Source organism: Mobula hypostoma, chromosome 11 (genome assembly GCF_963921235.1).
Source record: "Mobula hypostoma chromosome 11, sMobHyp1.1, whole genome shotgun sequence".
Taxonomy (NCBI): Eukaryota; Metazoa; Chordata; class Chondrichthyes; order Myliobatiformes; family Myliobatidae; genus Mobula; species Mobula hypostoma.
This window is the reverse complement of record NC_086107.1, coordinates 111,079,835-111,097,969: the sequence shown is the minus strand read 5'-3', so window position 1 is coordinate 111,097,969 and position 18,135 is coordinate 111,079,835. Positions and strand designations below refer to the sequence as shown.

General features: G+C 45.1%; 1 protein-coding gene across 1 annotated transcript in view; it reads right to left on the bottom strand.

Annotated features, from left to right (window-relative positions):
* Window positions 1-18,135, bottom strand: part of LOC134354104 (glutamate receptor ionotropic, NMDA 2B-like) — a 614,023-nt gene that overhangs the window by 31,332 nt on the left and 564,556 nt on the right. The window contains exon 13 of the mRNA XM_063062883.1: window positions 4,692-4,879. Within this exon, the coding sequence (XP_062918953.1) occupies window positions 4,692-4,879 (188 nt within the window). The remainder of the gene's footprint in view (window positions 1-4,691; window positions 4,880-18,135) is intronic.

Here is an 18,135-nt window from a genome sequence, read left to right as displayed (position 1 = left end):
ACCGGTCTCTGCCGTTCCTTTGGATTCATCAGCTGGGTGGAGAAGGGGAGCCTGCTGCACGGGCAACAGTTTGCTTTCCATATCGTACTGCCCCAGTCTGTGTATCATCTTGACTGCAAGGACACAACATCCATGATCGACCCCGACCAACAGCGGAACGCGTGACAACAGGTCTGACTTCCAAACCGACAGACACCACATTAGACACATACATACTTGTGAGTTCAAACTGGTATGATAAATAGCACAAGTGCAGTTATCGAGCAATCCAGCAAATCATTCATGCAACCTGAAATGCCCATCATAGAGGTATTCAAGATAATAAAAGGCATAGATTGAGTGGACAGCCAGGGACCTTTTCCCAGGGTGGAAATTGGTAACGCCAGGGGGCACAATTTTAAGGTAATGGGAAGGAAGCATAGGGGAAATGGCAGGGTTAAGTTTTTTACACAGAGAATCATGGAGGCACAGAAACAGGCCCTTTGGCCCATCTAGTCCACACCGAGCCATTTAAACCGCCTACTCTCATCGGCCTGCACCGGGATCATAGCCCTCCATACCCCTTTCAACCATGTACCTATCCAAACTTTTCATAAATGTTGAAATTGGACTCACATTTGCACTGGCAGCCTGTTCCACACTCTCACCACCCTCTGAGTGAAGAAGTTTCCCCTCATGTTCCCCTTAAACATTTCACCTTTTACTTTAATCCATGACCTCTGGTTGTAGTCCTACCCAACCTCAGTGAAAAAAAGCCTGCTTGCATTTACCCTGTCTATACTCCTCATAATTTTGTATCCCTCTATCAAATTTCCTCTCAATCTTCTATATTACAAGGAATAAAGTCTTAACCTATCCAATCTTTCCATACAACTCAAGTCCTCAAGACCCAGCAACATCCTTGTAAATTATCTCTGCACTCTTTCAACCTTATTTATATTTTCCTGTAGGTCGGTGACCAAAACAGCACACAATACTCCAAATTAGGCCTCACCAAAATATCTTAAACAATTTCAACATCATATCTGCTATCCTCCTGTAGTGATGAGTGTGTGGAACATGCTGCCAGGGGTAGTGGCAGAGGCAGATACATTAGATCTCAGAGTAGGTTAATTGGTTGACACAACATCACGGGCCAAAAAGCCTGTACAGTGCTGTAGTGTGCTTTATTCTATGTTCTAAATGCAGTCCCATTTGATCAGATTCGACCCATATCCTTCTAAACCCTTCCGATCCTTGGACCTGTCCAAAAGTCTTTTAAATATTGTTAATATACCTGCCTCTGGTAGCTTGTTCCATATACATACTCTTGGTGTACAGGCTGGCCCTCAGATTCCTTATAACCTATATACCTATAACCTATGTCATCCATATCAATGATCTAGATGACAACGTGGTTAACTTGCGGGATTTTATATGTTAAAATTGAGCTCGCAAGCAACACTTGTGCTGGAAGAACGAACCTTTCACTAGAACCTTTTAACCAAGATTTGGGGGTCTAGTGGACAGTGAGGAAGGCAATCGTGGCTTGCGGTGGGATCTGGATCATCTGGCAAGATGGGCTGAAAAAATGGCAGATGGAATTTAATACAGGCAAGTGCAAGATGTTGCACTTTGGTAGGACCAACCAGGGAAGGACTTACACAGTGAACAGAAGGGGACTGAGGAGTGTGGTAGAGCTAAGGGATCTGGGAATACAGGCCGATAATTCGTTGAAAATAGTATCACAGGTAGATAGGGTCGTAAAGAAAGTTTTTGGCACATTGGCCTTCATAAATCAAAGTACTGAGTACAGGAGACAGGATGTTATGTTGAAGTTGTACAAGACATTGGTGAGGCCTAATTTGGAGTATTGTGTGCAGTTTTGGTCACCTACGTACAGGAATGTTGTAAATAAGTGTAACCCTCTCACTAGAGCTTGTATGCCAGCTTGGCTCGTTAGCTAACTCTGCTGACAGCCACGTGACTCAGCGGTGAGACGGGCACCCTTCATAAACAATGCACACCTAGGGTTGGTATGATTTAGGGTTCGAGCAAACAGGAACGTTGGGAATTCCTATTGAAGGAACCTCGATTTGAGTGAATGCAGAGTAAATACTGCCCATACACAATTATCGGTCGCCAAGATATAACACATTGCACACCAGCATAAAATTATAAAGAAAGTATATTCACCAATTTCAGCTTTATCAAACAGTTAATAGAATAAAGAAAAGAAGATAAAAAATAAAAGATCCCATTACAGTTAAACCAGTTTAAATGTGCACATAAACGATGGAGCTTGTTTCTGCAGTGGATGGGTGCATCGCTTCACTTCACGGTGCTGAATTCTCATCACCCATCTCAGGTAGAACTTCCCTTCTTGGACTCCTTTGTCTCGCAAAGTACTCTTTCTATTAGGGGCTCCCTCCTCGGATTGGATCCTCCGGGCATCTATCCTGAACCTTTCCTCATAGTCATAGTCATAGTCATACTTTATTGATCCCGGGGGAAATTCCTCTGCACATCTCCTGTCAAATGACCAGGAGCCTGATTCTGTCCATCAGAAATCTCTCTCCACCCAGCTCTTTCTAGAATCTTCTCTCCATTCTACCATCCTGACTGGCTGACACAACAATCCTAAGTTGGACAATATGGCTCCTTATCTTTAGCCAAAACCAAAACAACCTCGCTAGCAGGACACACTGCTTTCACAGAAACTTGCTAAAATAAAATACCCCATAGCACAGCAGTAGAGATCTTAACCAGGGAATTAAATAAGGTTGAAAGAGTTCAGAAAAAGGTTTGCAAAGATGTTGCTGGGTCTGGAGGACCTGAGTTACAAAGGAAGATAGAACAGGTTAGGACTTTATTCCTTGGAGCGTAGAAAATTGAGAGGAGATTTAAGAGAGGTATACAAAATTATGAGGGGTATAGATAGAGCAAATGCAAGCAGACTTGCATTGAAGTTGGGTGGGACTACAACTAGAAGTCATGGATTAAGGGTGACCGTGGAATGAGAGTGTGGAATGAGCTGCCAGTGCAAGTGGTGCATGGAGCTTGCTTTCAACATTTAAGAGAAGTTTGGGTCAGTGCATGGATAGCAGTGGTATGAAGGCTATGGTCCTGGTGCAGGTCCATAGGAGTAGGCAGTTTAAATGGTTTCGCATGGCCCATCAAGTCAAATCCACCACTCAGTCATGGCTGATTTGTTTTCCCTGCCTATCTCTGTAGCAGGTGTAACGTGGAGATCATTTTCACTGGTTGCATCACCATCTGGCTTGGAGGGGCCACTGCACAGCATTGGAAAAAGTTGCAGAAAGTTGTAAGCTCAGCCAGTTCCATCATGGGCACCGGCCTCCCCAGCACCCAGGACCCCTTCAAAAGGTGATGCCCAAAAAAAGGTGGCATCCATCATTAAGGACCCCATCACCCAGGACATGCCGTAGTCTCATTGATTCCATCAGAGAGGAGGTACAGGAGCCTGAAGGCACACACTCAATGTTTTAGGAATAGTTCCTTCCCCTCTGTCATTAGATTTACATTTATTTATTTGTGTGTGTGTGTGTGTGTGTGTGTGTGTGTGTGTGTGTATGTGTATGTGTGTGTGTGCGCGCGCGCGCGCCATACTCTGCCAGAGCCTCGGCAATCACTTTTCGAGTGGTTGTCTTGGAGGAAAGATTCTGTGAGAGGTCCCCCACGCCCTTCTCACAGCGCAGTTTTTATTACAAGGCCGAATTGTGAGCTCGACACTCAACCCGGCACGGATGGAAAGCATGCCCGGGAGCGGCCCGACTGGACTCGAACTCGGGAACTTTCGCTCCGGAGTCCGGCGCTGATGTCACTGCGCCACCAGCCGGCTATATATATACATACATAAACAATTGGAATTTATAGTCTTTTTAAGTATTGCACTGTACTGCTGCTGCAAAACAACAAATTTCATAACATACAGGTATGTCAGTGATATAAAATCTGATTCTGATTTTTATTTACTCTCCTGCTTTCTCCCCGTAACTGTGACACCCTTACTAATCAAGGACCTATTAGCCTCCATTTTGAATAGCCATCTGTGGCAATGAATTCCACCAATTTATCACCCTCTGGCTAAAGAAAATCTTCTTCATCTCCATTCTAAAGACAAAAAAATGCTGGTGAACGCAGCAGGCCAGGCAGCATCTATAGAAAGAGGTATAGTCAACGTTACAGGCCGAAACCCTCGGCCCTTAATATCGACTGTTCCTCTTCCTATAGATGCTGCCTGGCCTGCTGCGTTCACCAGCAATTTTTGTGTGTGTTGCTTGAATTTCCAGCATCTGCAGATTTCCTCGTGTTTCCATTCTAAAGAGACGTCTTTGTATTCTGAAGGTGCACCCTTTGGTTCTAGACTCTCCCACCATTAGAAACATTGCCTCCACTACCACTCTATCTGGGTCATTCTGTATTCTCAGTGAAGCACCTTCAATAATTCCAAAAGACTGAAGTGGGGTAAATACTGAAAGGCTTTTATTCGCAGTAGAATACGACCTCCATGCTGAGTGTCTGCTCCCGGACTGAAGGGGAGGGGCAAGGCGAAATCACCTTTATTCAGGGAACTGTGGGAGGAGCCACAGGGGCAGTCAGCAGAGGGGCGTGTCCAGACAGTTAACCCAGTTACAACATATATATGGTTTACCACACTCAGGACAACAGAGTATTACAATCTCCCTCACCGTCACCAAAAAGCTGCAGGATGGCAAGATCCACCGCCCGCTTCCAGCCGCTGTTCTTCTGGATGGCGATTCCATAGCCGGTGGTGGCAAACACCTTACCACTGCCGATGGTCACTAACTTGCAGCCCTCATCCCTCCCGGCCATGTAGTTCAGCACGGCCGCATCGTAAATGAAGGCGTCCAACTTCCTGCAAGGGAACCAAAGCCAGTCAAAGTTCACTCTGTCAGTCACATCCACACTCAGCATTCAACAGAAATTCCCACGCCTTCCTCGGCCGTCTCTACAGCTCACCAAGCATGTTAACCCTCATTGAATTGACTGCTGTTACTGGACAATATACAGTCAGTGGCCACTTTATTAGGTACACCAGTATACCTGCTTGCTAATGCAAGTATCTAATCAGCCAATCATGTGGCTGTAACTTAGTGCATTAAGTTACACGGTCAAGAGGTTCAGTTATTGTTCAGACCAAAGATCAGAATGGGGAAGAGTGGAGTGACTGTCGAGTGATTGTTGGTGCCAAAATGACTTGATTGGTAAGGATGTCCGTGTTACGGGGTGATTTGAGTATCTCAGAAACTTCTGATCTCCTGAGATTTTCATGCACAGAAGTCTATAGAGTTTATAGAGAATGGTGCAAAAAAAATCAAGTGAGCAGCAGCTCGATGGGTGAAAATACTTTGTTAATGAGAGAGGTCAGAGAAGAACGGTTAGACAGGTTTCAAATTGACAGGAAGATGACAGTAACTCAAATAACCACGTGTTGCAACAGTGAAAAACATCTCTGAATGCACAAAAATATCCTTGTTAATGAGAGAGGTCAGTGGAGGATAGCCAGAATGGTCACGGGCATTAGCCTCCCCACCAAGGACATCTTCAAAAGATGTTTCTCAAAAAGGCAGCAACCATCAGTAAGGACCCCCCCCACCCCGCCACCACCCAGGACATGCCCTCTTCTCATTGCTACCATCAAGGAGGGGGGTACAGGAGGCTGAAGACACACACTCAGAGTTTTAGAAACAGATTCTTCCCCTCCGTCATCAGATTTCCAAACGATCCTCGAACTCTTGAACACTATCTCACTATTTTTGTTCTCTTTTTGCACTACTTTTCAAGACTTATATATTTTTATTGTAACATAGTTTTTTTCAATGTATTACACTGTAATATTGCCTCAATCATTCTTAGCCCTTTTAGAGCCCCTGAACTGATTCCTGTGGCATCCCACCAGTTGCAACACAAAAAATGCCCATTTACGGTATTCCTTTGATACTTTCTGTCCATTAACCCATCAACAGCAGTATATCACCAAGAACACCGCGTTTGTTTAATAATGCCATGTTATACTTTATGAAATAATCCTGACAATCTAAAAACACTGTCTAATGGCTTACAAGAATGATCGCAGGAATGAAAAGATTTATGAGAATGATCCTGGGAACGAAAGAGTTAATGCATGAGGCCCACTTGATGGCTCTGAACCTGTACTCGCTGGAGTTTAGAAGAACGAGGGAGGGTCTCATTGAAACCTACTGAATATTGAAAGGCCTAGATAGAGTGGAAGTGAAGAGGATGTTTCCTATAGCGGAGGAGTCGAGGACCATAGGGCACAGCCTCAGAATAGGAGGATGTCCCTTTAGAACAGAGATGAGGAGGAATTTGATCATGGACAAGGATAGATCTGGTCCTAGGGTTGAGGTTCTGAACTGGAAGAAGGCCAAATTTGAAGAAATGAGAAAGGATCTAAAAAGCGTGGATTGGGACAGGTTGTTCTCTGGCAAAGATGTGATTGGTAGGTGGGAAGCCTTCAAAGGGGAAATTTTGAGAGTGCAGAGTTTGTATGTTTCTGTCAGGATTAAAGGCAAATTGAATAGGAATAAGGAACCTTGGTTCTCAAGAGATATTGCAACTCTGATAAAGAAGAAGAGGGAGTTGTATGAAATGTATAGGAAACGGGGTAAATCAGGTGCTTGAGGAGTATAAGAAGTGCAAGAAAATACTTAAGAAAGAAATCAGGAGGGCAAAAAGAAGACATGAAGTTGCCTTGGCAGTCAAAGTGAAGGATAATCCAAAGAGCTTTTACAAGTATATTAAGAGCAAAAGGATTGTAAGGGATAAAATTGGTCCTCTTGAAGATAGAGTGGTCGGCTTTGTGCGGAACCAAAGGAAATGGGGGAGATCTTAAATAGGTTTTTTGCGTCTGTATTTACTAAGGAAGCTGGCATGAAATCTATGGAATTGAGGGAATCAAGTAGTGAGACCATGGAAACTGTACAGATTGAAAAGGAGGAGGTGCTTGCTGTCTTGAGGAAAATTAAAGTGGATAAATCCCCGGGGCCTGACAGAGTGTTCCCTCGGACCTTGAAGGAGACTAGTGTTGAAATTGCGGGGGCCCTGGCAGAAATATTTAAAATGTCACTGTCTACAGGTGAAGTGCCGGAGGATTGGAGAGTGGCTCATGTTGTTCCGTTGTTTAAAAAAGGATCGAAAAGTAATCCGGGAAATTATAGGCTGGTGAGTTTAACGTCAGTAGTAGGTAAGTTATTGGAGGGAGTACTAAGAGACAGAATCTACAAGCATTTGGATAGACAGGGGCTTATTAGGGAGAGTCAACATGGCTTTGAGCGTGGTAGGTCATGTTTGACCAATCTGTTGGAGTTTTTCGAGGAGGTTACCAGGAAAGTGGATGAAGGGAAGGCAGTGGATATTGTCTACATGGACTTCAGTAAGGCCTTTGACAAGGTCCCGCATGGGAGGTTAGTTAGGAAAATTCAGTCGCTAGGTATACATGGAGAGGTGGTAAATTGGATTAGACATTGGCTCGATGGAAGAAGCCAGAGAGTGGTGGTAGAGAATTGCTTCTCTGAGTGGAGGCCTGTGACTAGTGGTGTGCCACAGGGATCAGTGCTGGGTCCATTGTTATTTGTCATCTATATCAATGATCTGGATGATAATGTGGTAAATTGGATCAGCAAGTTTGCTGATGATACGAAGATTGGAGGTGTAGTAGACAGTGAGGAAGGTTTTCAGAGCCTGCAGAGGGACTTGGACCAGCTGGAATAATGGGCTGAAAAATGGCAGATGGAGTTTAATACTGACAAGTGTGAGGTATTGCACGTTGGAAGGACAAACCAACGTAGAACATACAGGGTTAATGGTAAGGCACTGAGGAGTGCAGTGGAACAGAGGGATCTGGGAATACAGATACAAAATTCCCTAAAAGTGTCGTCACAGGTAGACAGGGTCGTAAAGAGACCTTTTGGTACATTGGCCTTTATTAATCAAAGTATTGAGTATAAGAGCTAGGATGTTATGATGAGGTTGTATAAGGCATTGGTGAGGCCGAATCTGGAGTATTGTGTTCAGTTTTGGTCACCAAATTACAGGAAGGATATAAATAAGGTTGAAAGGGTGCAGAGAAGGTTTACAAGAATGTTGCCGGGACTTGAGAAACTCAGTTACAGAGAAGGGTTGAATAGGTTAGGACTTTATTCCCTGGAGCATAGAAGAATGAGGGGAGATTTGATAGAGGTATATAAAATTATGATGGGTATAGATAGGGTGAATGCAAGCAGGCTTTTTCCACTGAGGCAAGGGGAGAAAAAAACCAAAGGACAAGGGTTAAGGGTGAGGGGGGAAAAGTTTAAAGGGAACATTAGGGGGGGCTTCTTCACACAGAGAGTGGTGGGAGTGTGGAATGAGCTGCCAGACGAGGTGGTAAATGCGGGTTCTTTTTTAACATTTAAGAATAAATTGGACAGATACATGGATGGGAGGTGTATGGAGGGATATGGTCCGTGTGCAGGTCAGTGGGACTAGGCAGAAAATGGTTCGGCACAGCCAAGAAGGGCCAAAGGGCCTGTTTCTGTGCTGTAGTTTCTATGGTTCTATGGAATTTCTTTAGCCAGAGGGTGGTGAATCTGTGGAATTCATTGCAACAGGTGGCCTTCGGGGCCGAGTCATTGGGCATATTTAAAGTGGAGGTTGGTAGATTTTCGATTAGTAAAGGCATCAAAGGATATGGGGAGAAAGTGGGAGAATGGGTTGGGAGGGAAGATCAACCATGATGGAATGGTAGAATAGATTTGATAGGCCAAATGGTCTAATTTTGTTCCTATGTTTTATAGTCTTATTTATTTATTCTGCAAGTTATAGCCACAGAAAAGCTCTAATTGATTTGTCAGATATGACTTCCCTTCCAGTTTCATGTTGAAACTGCTAGTCCTATTATTATTTTCTAAGTGCATTGTTATTACTTCCTTAATAATAGATTTCAGCATTTCCCCGACCACTGATGTCAGGCTAACTGAATGCCACATCCTGCAATAGCGGAGTGTCACTCTAGCTCGTAAAGTTTCAAAACAGGTCTCCCAAAGGTTCCTGTGGCCAGGCTTCTGTGCATCTTGATGGTCTGGCTTGTGAAGGCAATAAGCCAGAAATCTGACAACACAAGGCAGGGTAAAATATTGCGGCAAAGTTAAACTATGCATTTATCACAGAGAAAAGGGTTCTTCTCATCTTTGTGGATCTCACGACACCAGTTACTACCATTTGTAATCATTAGTGGATAAGACGTCCCTGTTTACCACTGCAATTTATACCAGTGTTGACAGTAATAGAGTCATGGAGCACTACAGAACAGACCCTTCGGCCCATTCAGTCTATGATCCTATCTATTATTCTGCCTCATCCCATCGACCTAACACTATAGACAGGCTTCACTGTCAGTGAATTTTTCAGGCTTGCAAAATAATTGTTGATGGTCCCCGACAGATACAGCAGCTTCGACAATGTTGAAGGCTGAGAAACAATGTTGTAAACTAGACACACCACAAACCCTGGTGGTCAGAATGTCACACTCTGTTCTGCGCCTCGCCCTGCGCAGTACTCACGCTGAGCACCAAAACCTTGCCTTGCACCTTTGGTGGAACCAGAATTCCCTTTCAATGTCTTCACTCTTGAATTTTGAGGCTTTGGAGAGGGTGCAGAAGAGGCTTACCAAGATGCTGCCTGGTTTAGAGGGCATGCGCTGTCACGAGAAGCTGGATAAACTTGGGCTGTTTTCTCTGGAGTGCCAAAGGCTGAGGGGGGATCTGATTGAGGTGGTTTGTAAGATTGTGAGAGGTGTAGACGGAATGAACAGAGAGTATCTTTTTCCCAGGATTGAAATGTCTAATATCAGAGGGCATGCATTGAAGGCGAGAGGGGGGTAGGTTCAAGGGGGATGTGAGGAGTAAGATTTTTACTCAGAGTGGAATGCACTGCTTGGTTCAGTGGTAGAAGCAACTACTTTAAAGGCTTTTAAGAGATGTTTGGATAGGCACTTAGATTTAAGGAAGATGGAAGGATATGGACACGGTGTATACACTGGAATTTAGAAGGATGAGAGGGGATCTGATTGAAACATATAAGATTATTAAGGGATTGGACACGCTAGAGGCAGGAAACATGTTCCCAATATTGGGGGAGTCCAGAACCAGAGGCCACAGTTTAAGAATAAGGGGTAGGCCATTTAGAACGGAGTTGAGGAAAAACTTTTTCACACAGAGGGTTGTGGATCTGTGGAATGCTCTGCCTCAGAAGGCAGTGGAGGCCAATTCTCTGGATTCTTTCAAAAAAGAGATAGATAGAGCTCTTAAAGATTGCGGAGTGAAGGGATATGGGGAGAAGGCAGGAAAAGGGTACTGATTGTGGATGAGGCTAGGCGTGAGGAGGTTAGTTCACAACAGGGGGATGGGAACCAGTGCAGAGAGACAGAGGGGTGTAAAGTGAGGGTAGAAGCAAAAAGTACTAAGGAGAAGAGTAAAAGTGGCAGGCCGACAAATCCAGGGCAAGCATTAAAGAGGGCCACTTTTCAACATAATTGTATAAGGGCTAAGAGAGTTGTAAAAGAGCGCCTGAAGGCTTTGTGTGTCAATGCAAGGAGCATTCGTAATAAGGTGGATGAATTGAAAGTACAGATTGTTATTAATGATTATGATATAGTTGGGATCACAGAGACATGGCTCCAGGGTGACCAAGGATGGGAGCTCAACGTTCAGGGATATTCAATATTCAGGAGGGATAGACATGAAGGAAGGGGAGGTGGGGTGGCGTTGCTGGTTAAAGAAGAGATTAATGCAATAGAAAGGAAGGACATAAGCCGGGAAGATGTGGAATCGATATGAGTAGAGCTGCATAACACTAAGGGGCAGAAGACGCTGGTGGGAGTTGTGTACAGGCCACCTAACAGTAGTAGTGAGGTCAGAGATGGTATTAAACAGGAAATTAGAAATGTGTGCAATAAAGGAACAGCAGTTATAATGGGTGACTTCAATCTACATGTAGATTGGGTGAACCAAATTGGTAAAGGTGCTGAGGAAGAGGATTTCTTGGAATGTATGCGGGATGGTTTTTTGAACCAACATGTCGAGGAACCAACTAGAGAGCAGGCTATTCTGGACTGGGTTTTGAGCAATGAGGAAGGGTTAATTAGCAATCTTGTTGTGAGAGGCCCCTTGGGTAAGAGTGACCATAATATGGTGGAATTCTTCATTAAGATGGAGAGTGACATAGTTAATTCAGAAACAAAGGTTCTGAACTTAAAGAGGGGTAACTTTGAAGGTATGAGACGTGAATTAGCTAAGATAGACTGGCAAATGACACTTAAAGGATTGACGGTGGATATGCAATGGCAAGCATTTAAAGGTTGCATGGATGAACTACAACAATTGTTCATCCCAGTTTGGCAAAAGAATAAATCAAGGAAGGTAGTGCACCCGTGGCTGACAAGAGAAATTAGGGATAGTATCAGTTCCAAAGAAGAAGCATACAAATTAGCCAGAGAAAGTGGCTCACCTGAAGACTGGGAGAAATTCAGAGTTCAGCAGAGGAGGAAAAAGGGCTTAATTAGGAAGGGGAAAAAAGATTATGAGAGAAAACCGGCAGGGAACATAAAAACGGACTGTAAAAGCTTTTATAGATATGTAAAAAGGAAAAGACTGGTAAAGACAAATGTAGTTCCCCTACAGACAGAAACAGGTGAATTGATTATGGGGAGCAAGGACATGGCAGACCAATTGAATAATTACTTTGGTTCTGTCTTCACTAAGGAGGACATAAATAATCTTCCAGAAATAGTAGGGGACAGAGGGTCCAGTGAGATGGAGGAACTGAGTGAAATACTTGTTAGTAGGGAAGTGGTGTTAGGTAAATTGAAGGGATTGAAGGCAGATAAATCCCCAGGGCCAGATGGTCTGCATCCTAGAGTGCTTAAGGAAGTAGCCCAAGAAATAGTGGATGCATTAGTGATAATTTTTCAAAACTCATTAGATTCTGGACTAGTTCCTGAGGATTGGAGGGTGGCTAATGTAACCCCACTTTTTAAAAAAGGAGGGAGAGAGAAACCGGGGAATTATAGACCGGTTAGCCTAACGTCGGTAGTGGGGAAACTGCTGGAGTCAGTTATCAAGGATGTGATAACAGCACATTTGGAAAGCGGTGAAATGATCGGACAAAGTCAGCATGGATTTGTGAAAGGAAAATCATGTCTGACGAATCTCATAGAATTTTTTGAGGATGTAACTAGTAGAGTAGATAGGGGAGAACCAGTGGATGTGGTATATTTGGATCTTCAAAAGGCTTTTGACAAGGTCCCACACAGGAGATTAGTGTGCAAACTTAAAGCACACGGTATTGGGGGTAAGGTATTGGTGTGGGTGGAGAATTGGTTAGCAGACAGGAAGCAAAGAGTGGGAATAAACAGGACCTTTTCAGAATGGCAGGCGGTGACTAGTGGGGTACCGCAAGGCTCAGTGCTGGGACCCCAGTTGTTTACAATATATATTAATGACTTGGATGAGGGAATTAAATGCAGCATCTCCAAGTTTGCGGATGACACAAAGCTGGGTGGCAGTGTTAGCTGTGAGGAGGATGCTAAGAGGATGCAGAGTGACTTGGATAGGTTGGGTGAGTGGGCAAATTCATGGCAGATGCAATTTAATGTGGATAAATGTGAAGTTATCCACTTTGGTGGCAAAAATAGGAAAACAGATTATTATCTGAATGGTGGCCGATTAGGAGAAGGGGAGGTGCAACGAGACCTGGGTGTCCTTATACACCAGTCATTGAAAGTGGGCATGCAGGTACAGCAGGCGGTGAAAAAGGCAAATGGTATGCTGGCACTTATAGCGAGAGGATTCGAGTACAGGAGCAGGGAGGTACTACTGCAGTTGTACAAGGCCTTGGTGAGACCACACCTGGAGTATTGTGTGCAGTTTTGGTCCCCTAATCTGAGGAAAGACATCCTTGCCATAGAGGGAGTACAAAGAAGGTTCACCAGATTGATTCCTGGGATGGCAGGACTTTCATATGAAGAAAGACTGGATGAACTGGGCTTGTACTCGTTGGAATTTAGAAGATTGAGGGGGGATCTGATTGAAACGTATAAAATCCTAAAGGGATTGGACAGGTTAGATGCAGGAAGATTGTTCCCGATGTTGGGGACGAACGAAGGATCACAGTTTGAGGATAAAGGGGAAGCCTTTTAGGACCGAGATTAGGAAAAACTTCTTCACACAGAGAGTGGTGAATCTGTGGAATTCTCTGCCACAGGAAACAGTTGAGGCCAGTTCATTGGCTATACTTAAGAGGGAGTTAGATATGGCCCTTGTGGCTACGGGGATCAGGGGGTATGGAGGGAAGGCTGGGGCGGGGTTCTGAGTTGGATGATCAGCCATGATCATAATAAATGGTGGTGCAGGCTCGAAGGGCCGAATGGCCTACTCCTGCACCTATTTTCTATGTTTCTATGTTTCTATCACAGTGAATGGTGGTGCTGGCTCGAAGGGCTGAATGGCCTACTCCTGCATCTATTGTCTATTGTCTATTGTGTAGGTAGGAGGGATTAGTGTTTGGGTGTTTTTGATTTGCTTTTTAGCTGGTACAGCACAACACTGTGGGCCGAATGGCCTGTTCCTGTGCTGTACTCTTCTATGTTCTATGTTTCTCATCAGGGATGAAATGGAAATGAGAGCAAACAGCTCCCATGTACTATGGGCACACACAGGAACCACCTTACAGGAGGCAGACAAGTTTAGGGCACAACTGTACATCGGTGAGACCTGACATAGATTGGGAGGCCGCTTCGCCGAGCACCTGCACTCCGTCTGCCAGAAAAAGCGGAATCCCCTGGTGGCCATCCATTTCAATTCTACTTCCCATTCCCATTCCGACATGTCAGTCCACGGCCTTCTCTACTGCTGCGATGAGGCCACAGTCAGGTTGGAGGAACAGCACCTTATATTTCGTCTGGGCAAGCTGATGGCATGAACTGATCTCTCAAACTTCTGGTTAATGCCCCACCCCTCCCTTCACCATTCTCCATTCCCATCTCTGTCTCTCACCTTACTCCTTCACTGTCCATCATCTCCCTCTAGTGTTCTTCTCTTTGTCCTTTCTTCCATGATCTTCTACCCTCTCCTGTCAGATTCCTCATTTTCCAGCCCATTATCTTCTTCACCGATCAGCTTCCCAGCTCTTTACTCCACCACATCCCCTCTCCTGGTTTCACCTGTCACCTACCACCCTGTACTTCTTCCTCCCCTCCCCCAACCTTCTTACTCTGACTTCTCATCTCTCTTTTTTCCCAGTCCTGATGAAGGGTCTCGACCTGAAACGTCGTCTGTTCACTCTTTTCCATAGATGCTGCCTGACCTGCTGAGTTCCTCCAACATTTTGGGTGTATTGCTGGAACTTCCAGCACCTGCAGATTTTCTCTTGTTTTAGAACACAACTCTTTGTTGCTCCATGTCTCACAGAGAGAGCCACACTGGCAGCTTCACTTCTCCCACCAAAGTCCATGGATAACAGGCCTGGATCGCTCTGAGCACCAATAACCTTTCTTTTTTATTTTGGGAGTGCAGATCTCGCCTGGCCTCTCATGGTCCCAGATCACATCCTCCACACTTCACCAATGCCTCTGTTTTCTGAGGAAGCTGAAGAAAGTTGGCCCATGCACACCAATGCTCGTGACCTTCTACAGACGCGCAGCTGAAAGCATCCTAACGTGCCGCATCTCTGCAACACAGTGGACAGGAAAGCTCTACAACGGGTAGTTAAAATTGCCTAATGCCTCACGGCTGCCTGCCCACCCACCATCAAGGGCATACTGTACAAACAGGAAGGTGCGGAAAAAGACCAATTACATCATGGAGGATCCCACACACCCTGTTCATGGACCTTTTGTCCCACTCCCATCAAGGAGGAGGCTACGCAAATTTCTTCTTTCTATTTATTAATGCAGACTATCAACACCTAGAAACCCAGAACCGATTCCTCTGGTATCCTATGAGTTAGAACCCAAAAATGACTCATTTGTTTTTATAAACATGAGAAGGTCTGCAGATGCTGGAAATCCAGAGCAACGCACACAAAATGCTGGAGAAACTCAGCGGGTCAGGCAGCATCTATGGAAAAGGATAAACAGTCTACGTTTCCGGCCGAGACTGGACAGGAAAGGGAAAGATGCCGGACTTAAAAAGATCGGTGGCCGGGGTGGGGGGGCAGTGAAGGAGGCTAGCTGGAAGGTGATAGGTGAAGCCAAGTGGGAGGGAAGACAAAGGGCTGGAGAGGAGAGTGGATCACAGAAGAAAGGGAAATCTGATTGGAGAGGAGAGTGGATCATGGAAGAAAGGGAAGGAGAAGGCAACCCGGGGGAGATATACACAGGTGAGAAAGGTAAACGGTCAGAGTAGGTAACAGAGGAAGGGGGCCGGGCGGGGGAAATTTGTTTACCAGTACGAGAAATCGACATTCATGCCATCAGGTTGGAGGCTACCCAGATGGAATATAGGTGTGGTGCTCCACCCTGAGGGTATCCTCATCTTGGTGCCCTCTGTTTCCTGTCCAATGACCAATCAACAGCAGTATATTATCGAGAAGCATATCCGCAGAGCAAACCCCGTGACCTCAGGAAACTTCGGGTACAAGTTTCAAACACTCGAAATTAAGGTCATCAGTGCCCTCAACTCTCCAGCCTCAGGACCATTCCAACCCTGTTGATAAACACTGTATACCTCAGTTTGCTGATCACCGCTACACTAGGGAGACTATTGACACATCAGCCCATAGGAGAGGAGAGGGCAGCCACTGGTAATCCCTTCCATGCAGGTTCCCCGGTGGGTAGACATACATAGACTGCGTCAATGTCCCAACAATAGTTGCCAGTGATCTCTTCCTACCAGGAACACCTGCTGCCTTCTGGAGGGACTCTGTCAGGGCAGCCGCTCCTCAATTAAGAGGAACATCCCATACTGAAGCATTGTCTGCCTATGTACTAAACCAGCACCACGATTTCGTACAAGGAGAGTGAATGGATGTTGCAAAATTCACAGAGGTGATTCAGGTAAATGTAGGTGAGTGGTACTAATCACCGTCAACAAATACCAGGGGAAGGAGTGAGGTGGATCTGGACCACACCCTGAAATGCAGTGATGGTAACTGTGTGTGTGTGTGTGTGTGTGTCTGTGAGAGAGAGTGCACGTGAATGACTGTGTGTGTGTGTAGGTGTGAAAATGTGTACGAGTGTGTGTAGGGGTGTGTAAGTGAGTATACGAGATTTTATGTGAAAGTGAGTGTGAGCATGTGTGTGTCTGTGAGAGAGAGTGCATGTGAATGACTGTGTGTGTGTATAGGTGTGAAAATGTGTACGAGTGTATGAGAGTGAGTGTATGAGTTATGTGAAAGTGAGTGAGTGTGAGTGTGTGTGTGTGAGCGACGGTGTATGTGAGAGTGTGTATGTGTGTAGGTGTGAAAGTATGTATGTGTGTGTGTGTGTGTGTGTGTGTGTGTGTGTGTGTGTGTGTGTGTGTGTGTGTATGTACAGTTGTGGGAGAGCTGGTTCTCTATAAGAGGAAGGATTGAAAACCGTTACCTTGGCTACAGACCCACGTCCTGGAATGAAACTTTCTCAAAAAGTTTGTCACTGAGGCAAGGACAGAACTAGAGGGCAGAACCTCAAAACTGAGGGGCGACCTTTTAGAACAGAGGTAAGGAGGAATGTTTTTAGCCAAAGAGTGGGGAACCTGTGGAATGCTCAGCCACAGACTGCAGTGGAAGTACAGTACATGGGTATATTTAAAGCAGAAGTGGATAGATTCCTGATTGGTCGGGGCATCAAGGGGATATGGTGAAAGGACATGGGTGTGGGGTTAAATGGGATCCGGGATCAGCCATAATGAAATGGCAGAGTGGACTTGATGGGCTGAATGACCTAACTCTGCTCCTATATCTTACATTTTTATGGTCAGTCACACTGCCCAGCAATCCCTCTGGAGGGAGAATCTGAAGCAATAGAAGAGCAATAACACTGGACAACAAAGATTTTACTTCCTCACTACTTATTGGTGTACCTTATGGATTTTGGTCTTCTGATCATGAAAATCACGGTGAAATTTCCCTATCACGCACGCAACATTTTTTTTGAAATTGCCTAGATTTGTTATTTCAATTCATAATTCAAGTCAGAGTAACTGATGACAAGATTAAGGAAAGCAGGTCATCAATGACAGGCAGTTTGAAGAACTTCTAGTGGGACCAAAGAAAACTGCATGGAAGGCATTCAAGGGTGTTGTTAAAAATTTTCTTGGCATCTACAGAGCACCAAGCCATGAAGTGCAACATGTCACTAAAGATTCACTTTCTGCATTCCCATTTAGACTTCTTCCCTGCAAATCTTGGTGCTGTCAGTGACGAGCATGGTGAAAGGTTTCACTAGGACATTGCCATCACGGAGAAAGGATACCAGGGCAACTGGAATCCATCAATGCTGGCTAATTATTGTTGGACACTTGAGCGAGAAGCCTCAGACACTGAGTACAAATGAAAATCAAAAACAAAACATTTTTAGCTTAGTTGAACTAAGGAAGAGAAGATGGCGGCGCGACGGCAGTGCGCGCGGCCTCTCCGGTGAATGATATCTGTAATCTGTCAAGTAGGGGACCGTGCACATTTCTGATTTGATGGAGACAGACCTAACAGCATGGAGGAACATCTGGAAAACTTCTGAAATGCCCGCTTCGCTGCCGCTGCTACTGTGTGGTAACCGGAATCTCCGGAGCACAAGGCCCCGAATCCTCAGCTTTGCTTGTTTCAGCGGCCCGGGTTAGGTCGAAGGCTCGGCAGAGGATGGTGCTCGGGTGGCTGTATCGGAGGGGCTGGTTGGAGGCTCGAAGTTTTTGGAAGGACGGACTCAGTGTCAGCTGTGGTCGGCTGCTTCCAAGGCATCAGCAAGTTAACGGTGCCTGGAGGTTTATGGCAGGGAGTTTCTCCCTTTTGCTGCCTGCTATCGGGGACTCGGGAGTCAATCGGCTCGGGGACTTTGAGACTTTTTTTTACTGTGCCCATGGTTTGTTCTTCATCAAATTATGGTATTTCTTTGCACTGCTGTAACTATATGTTATAATT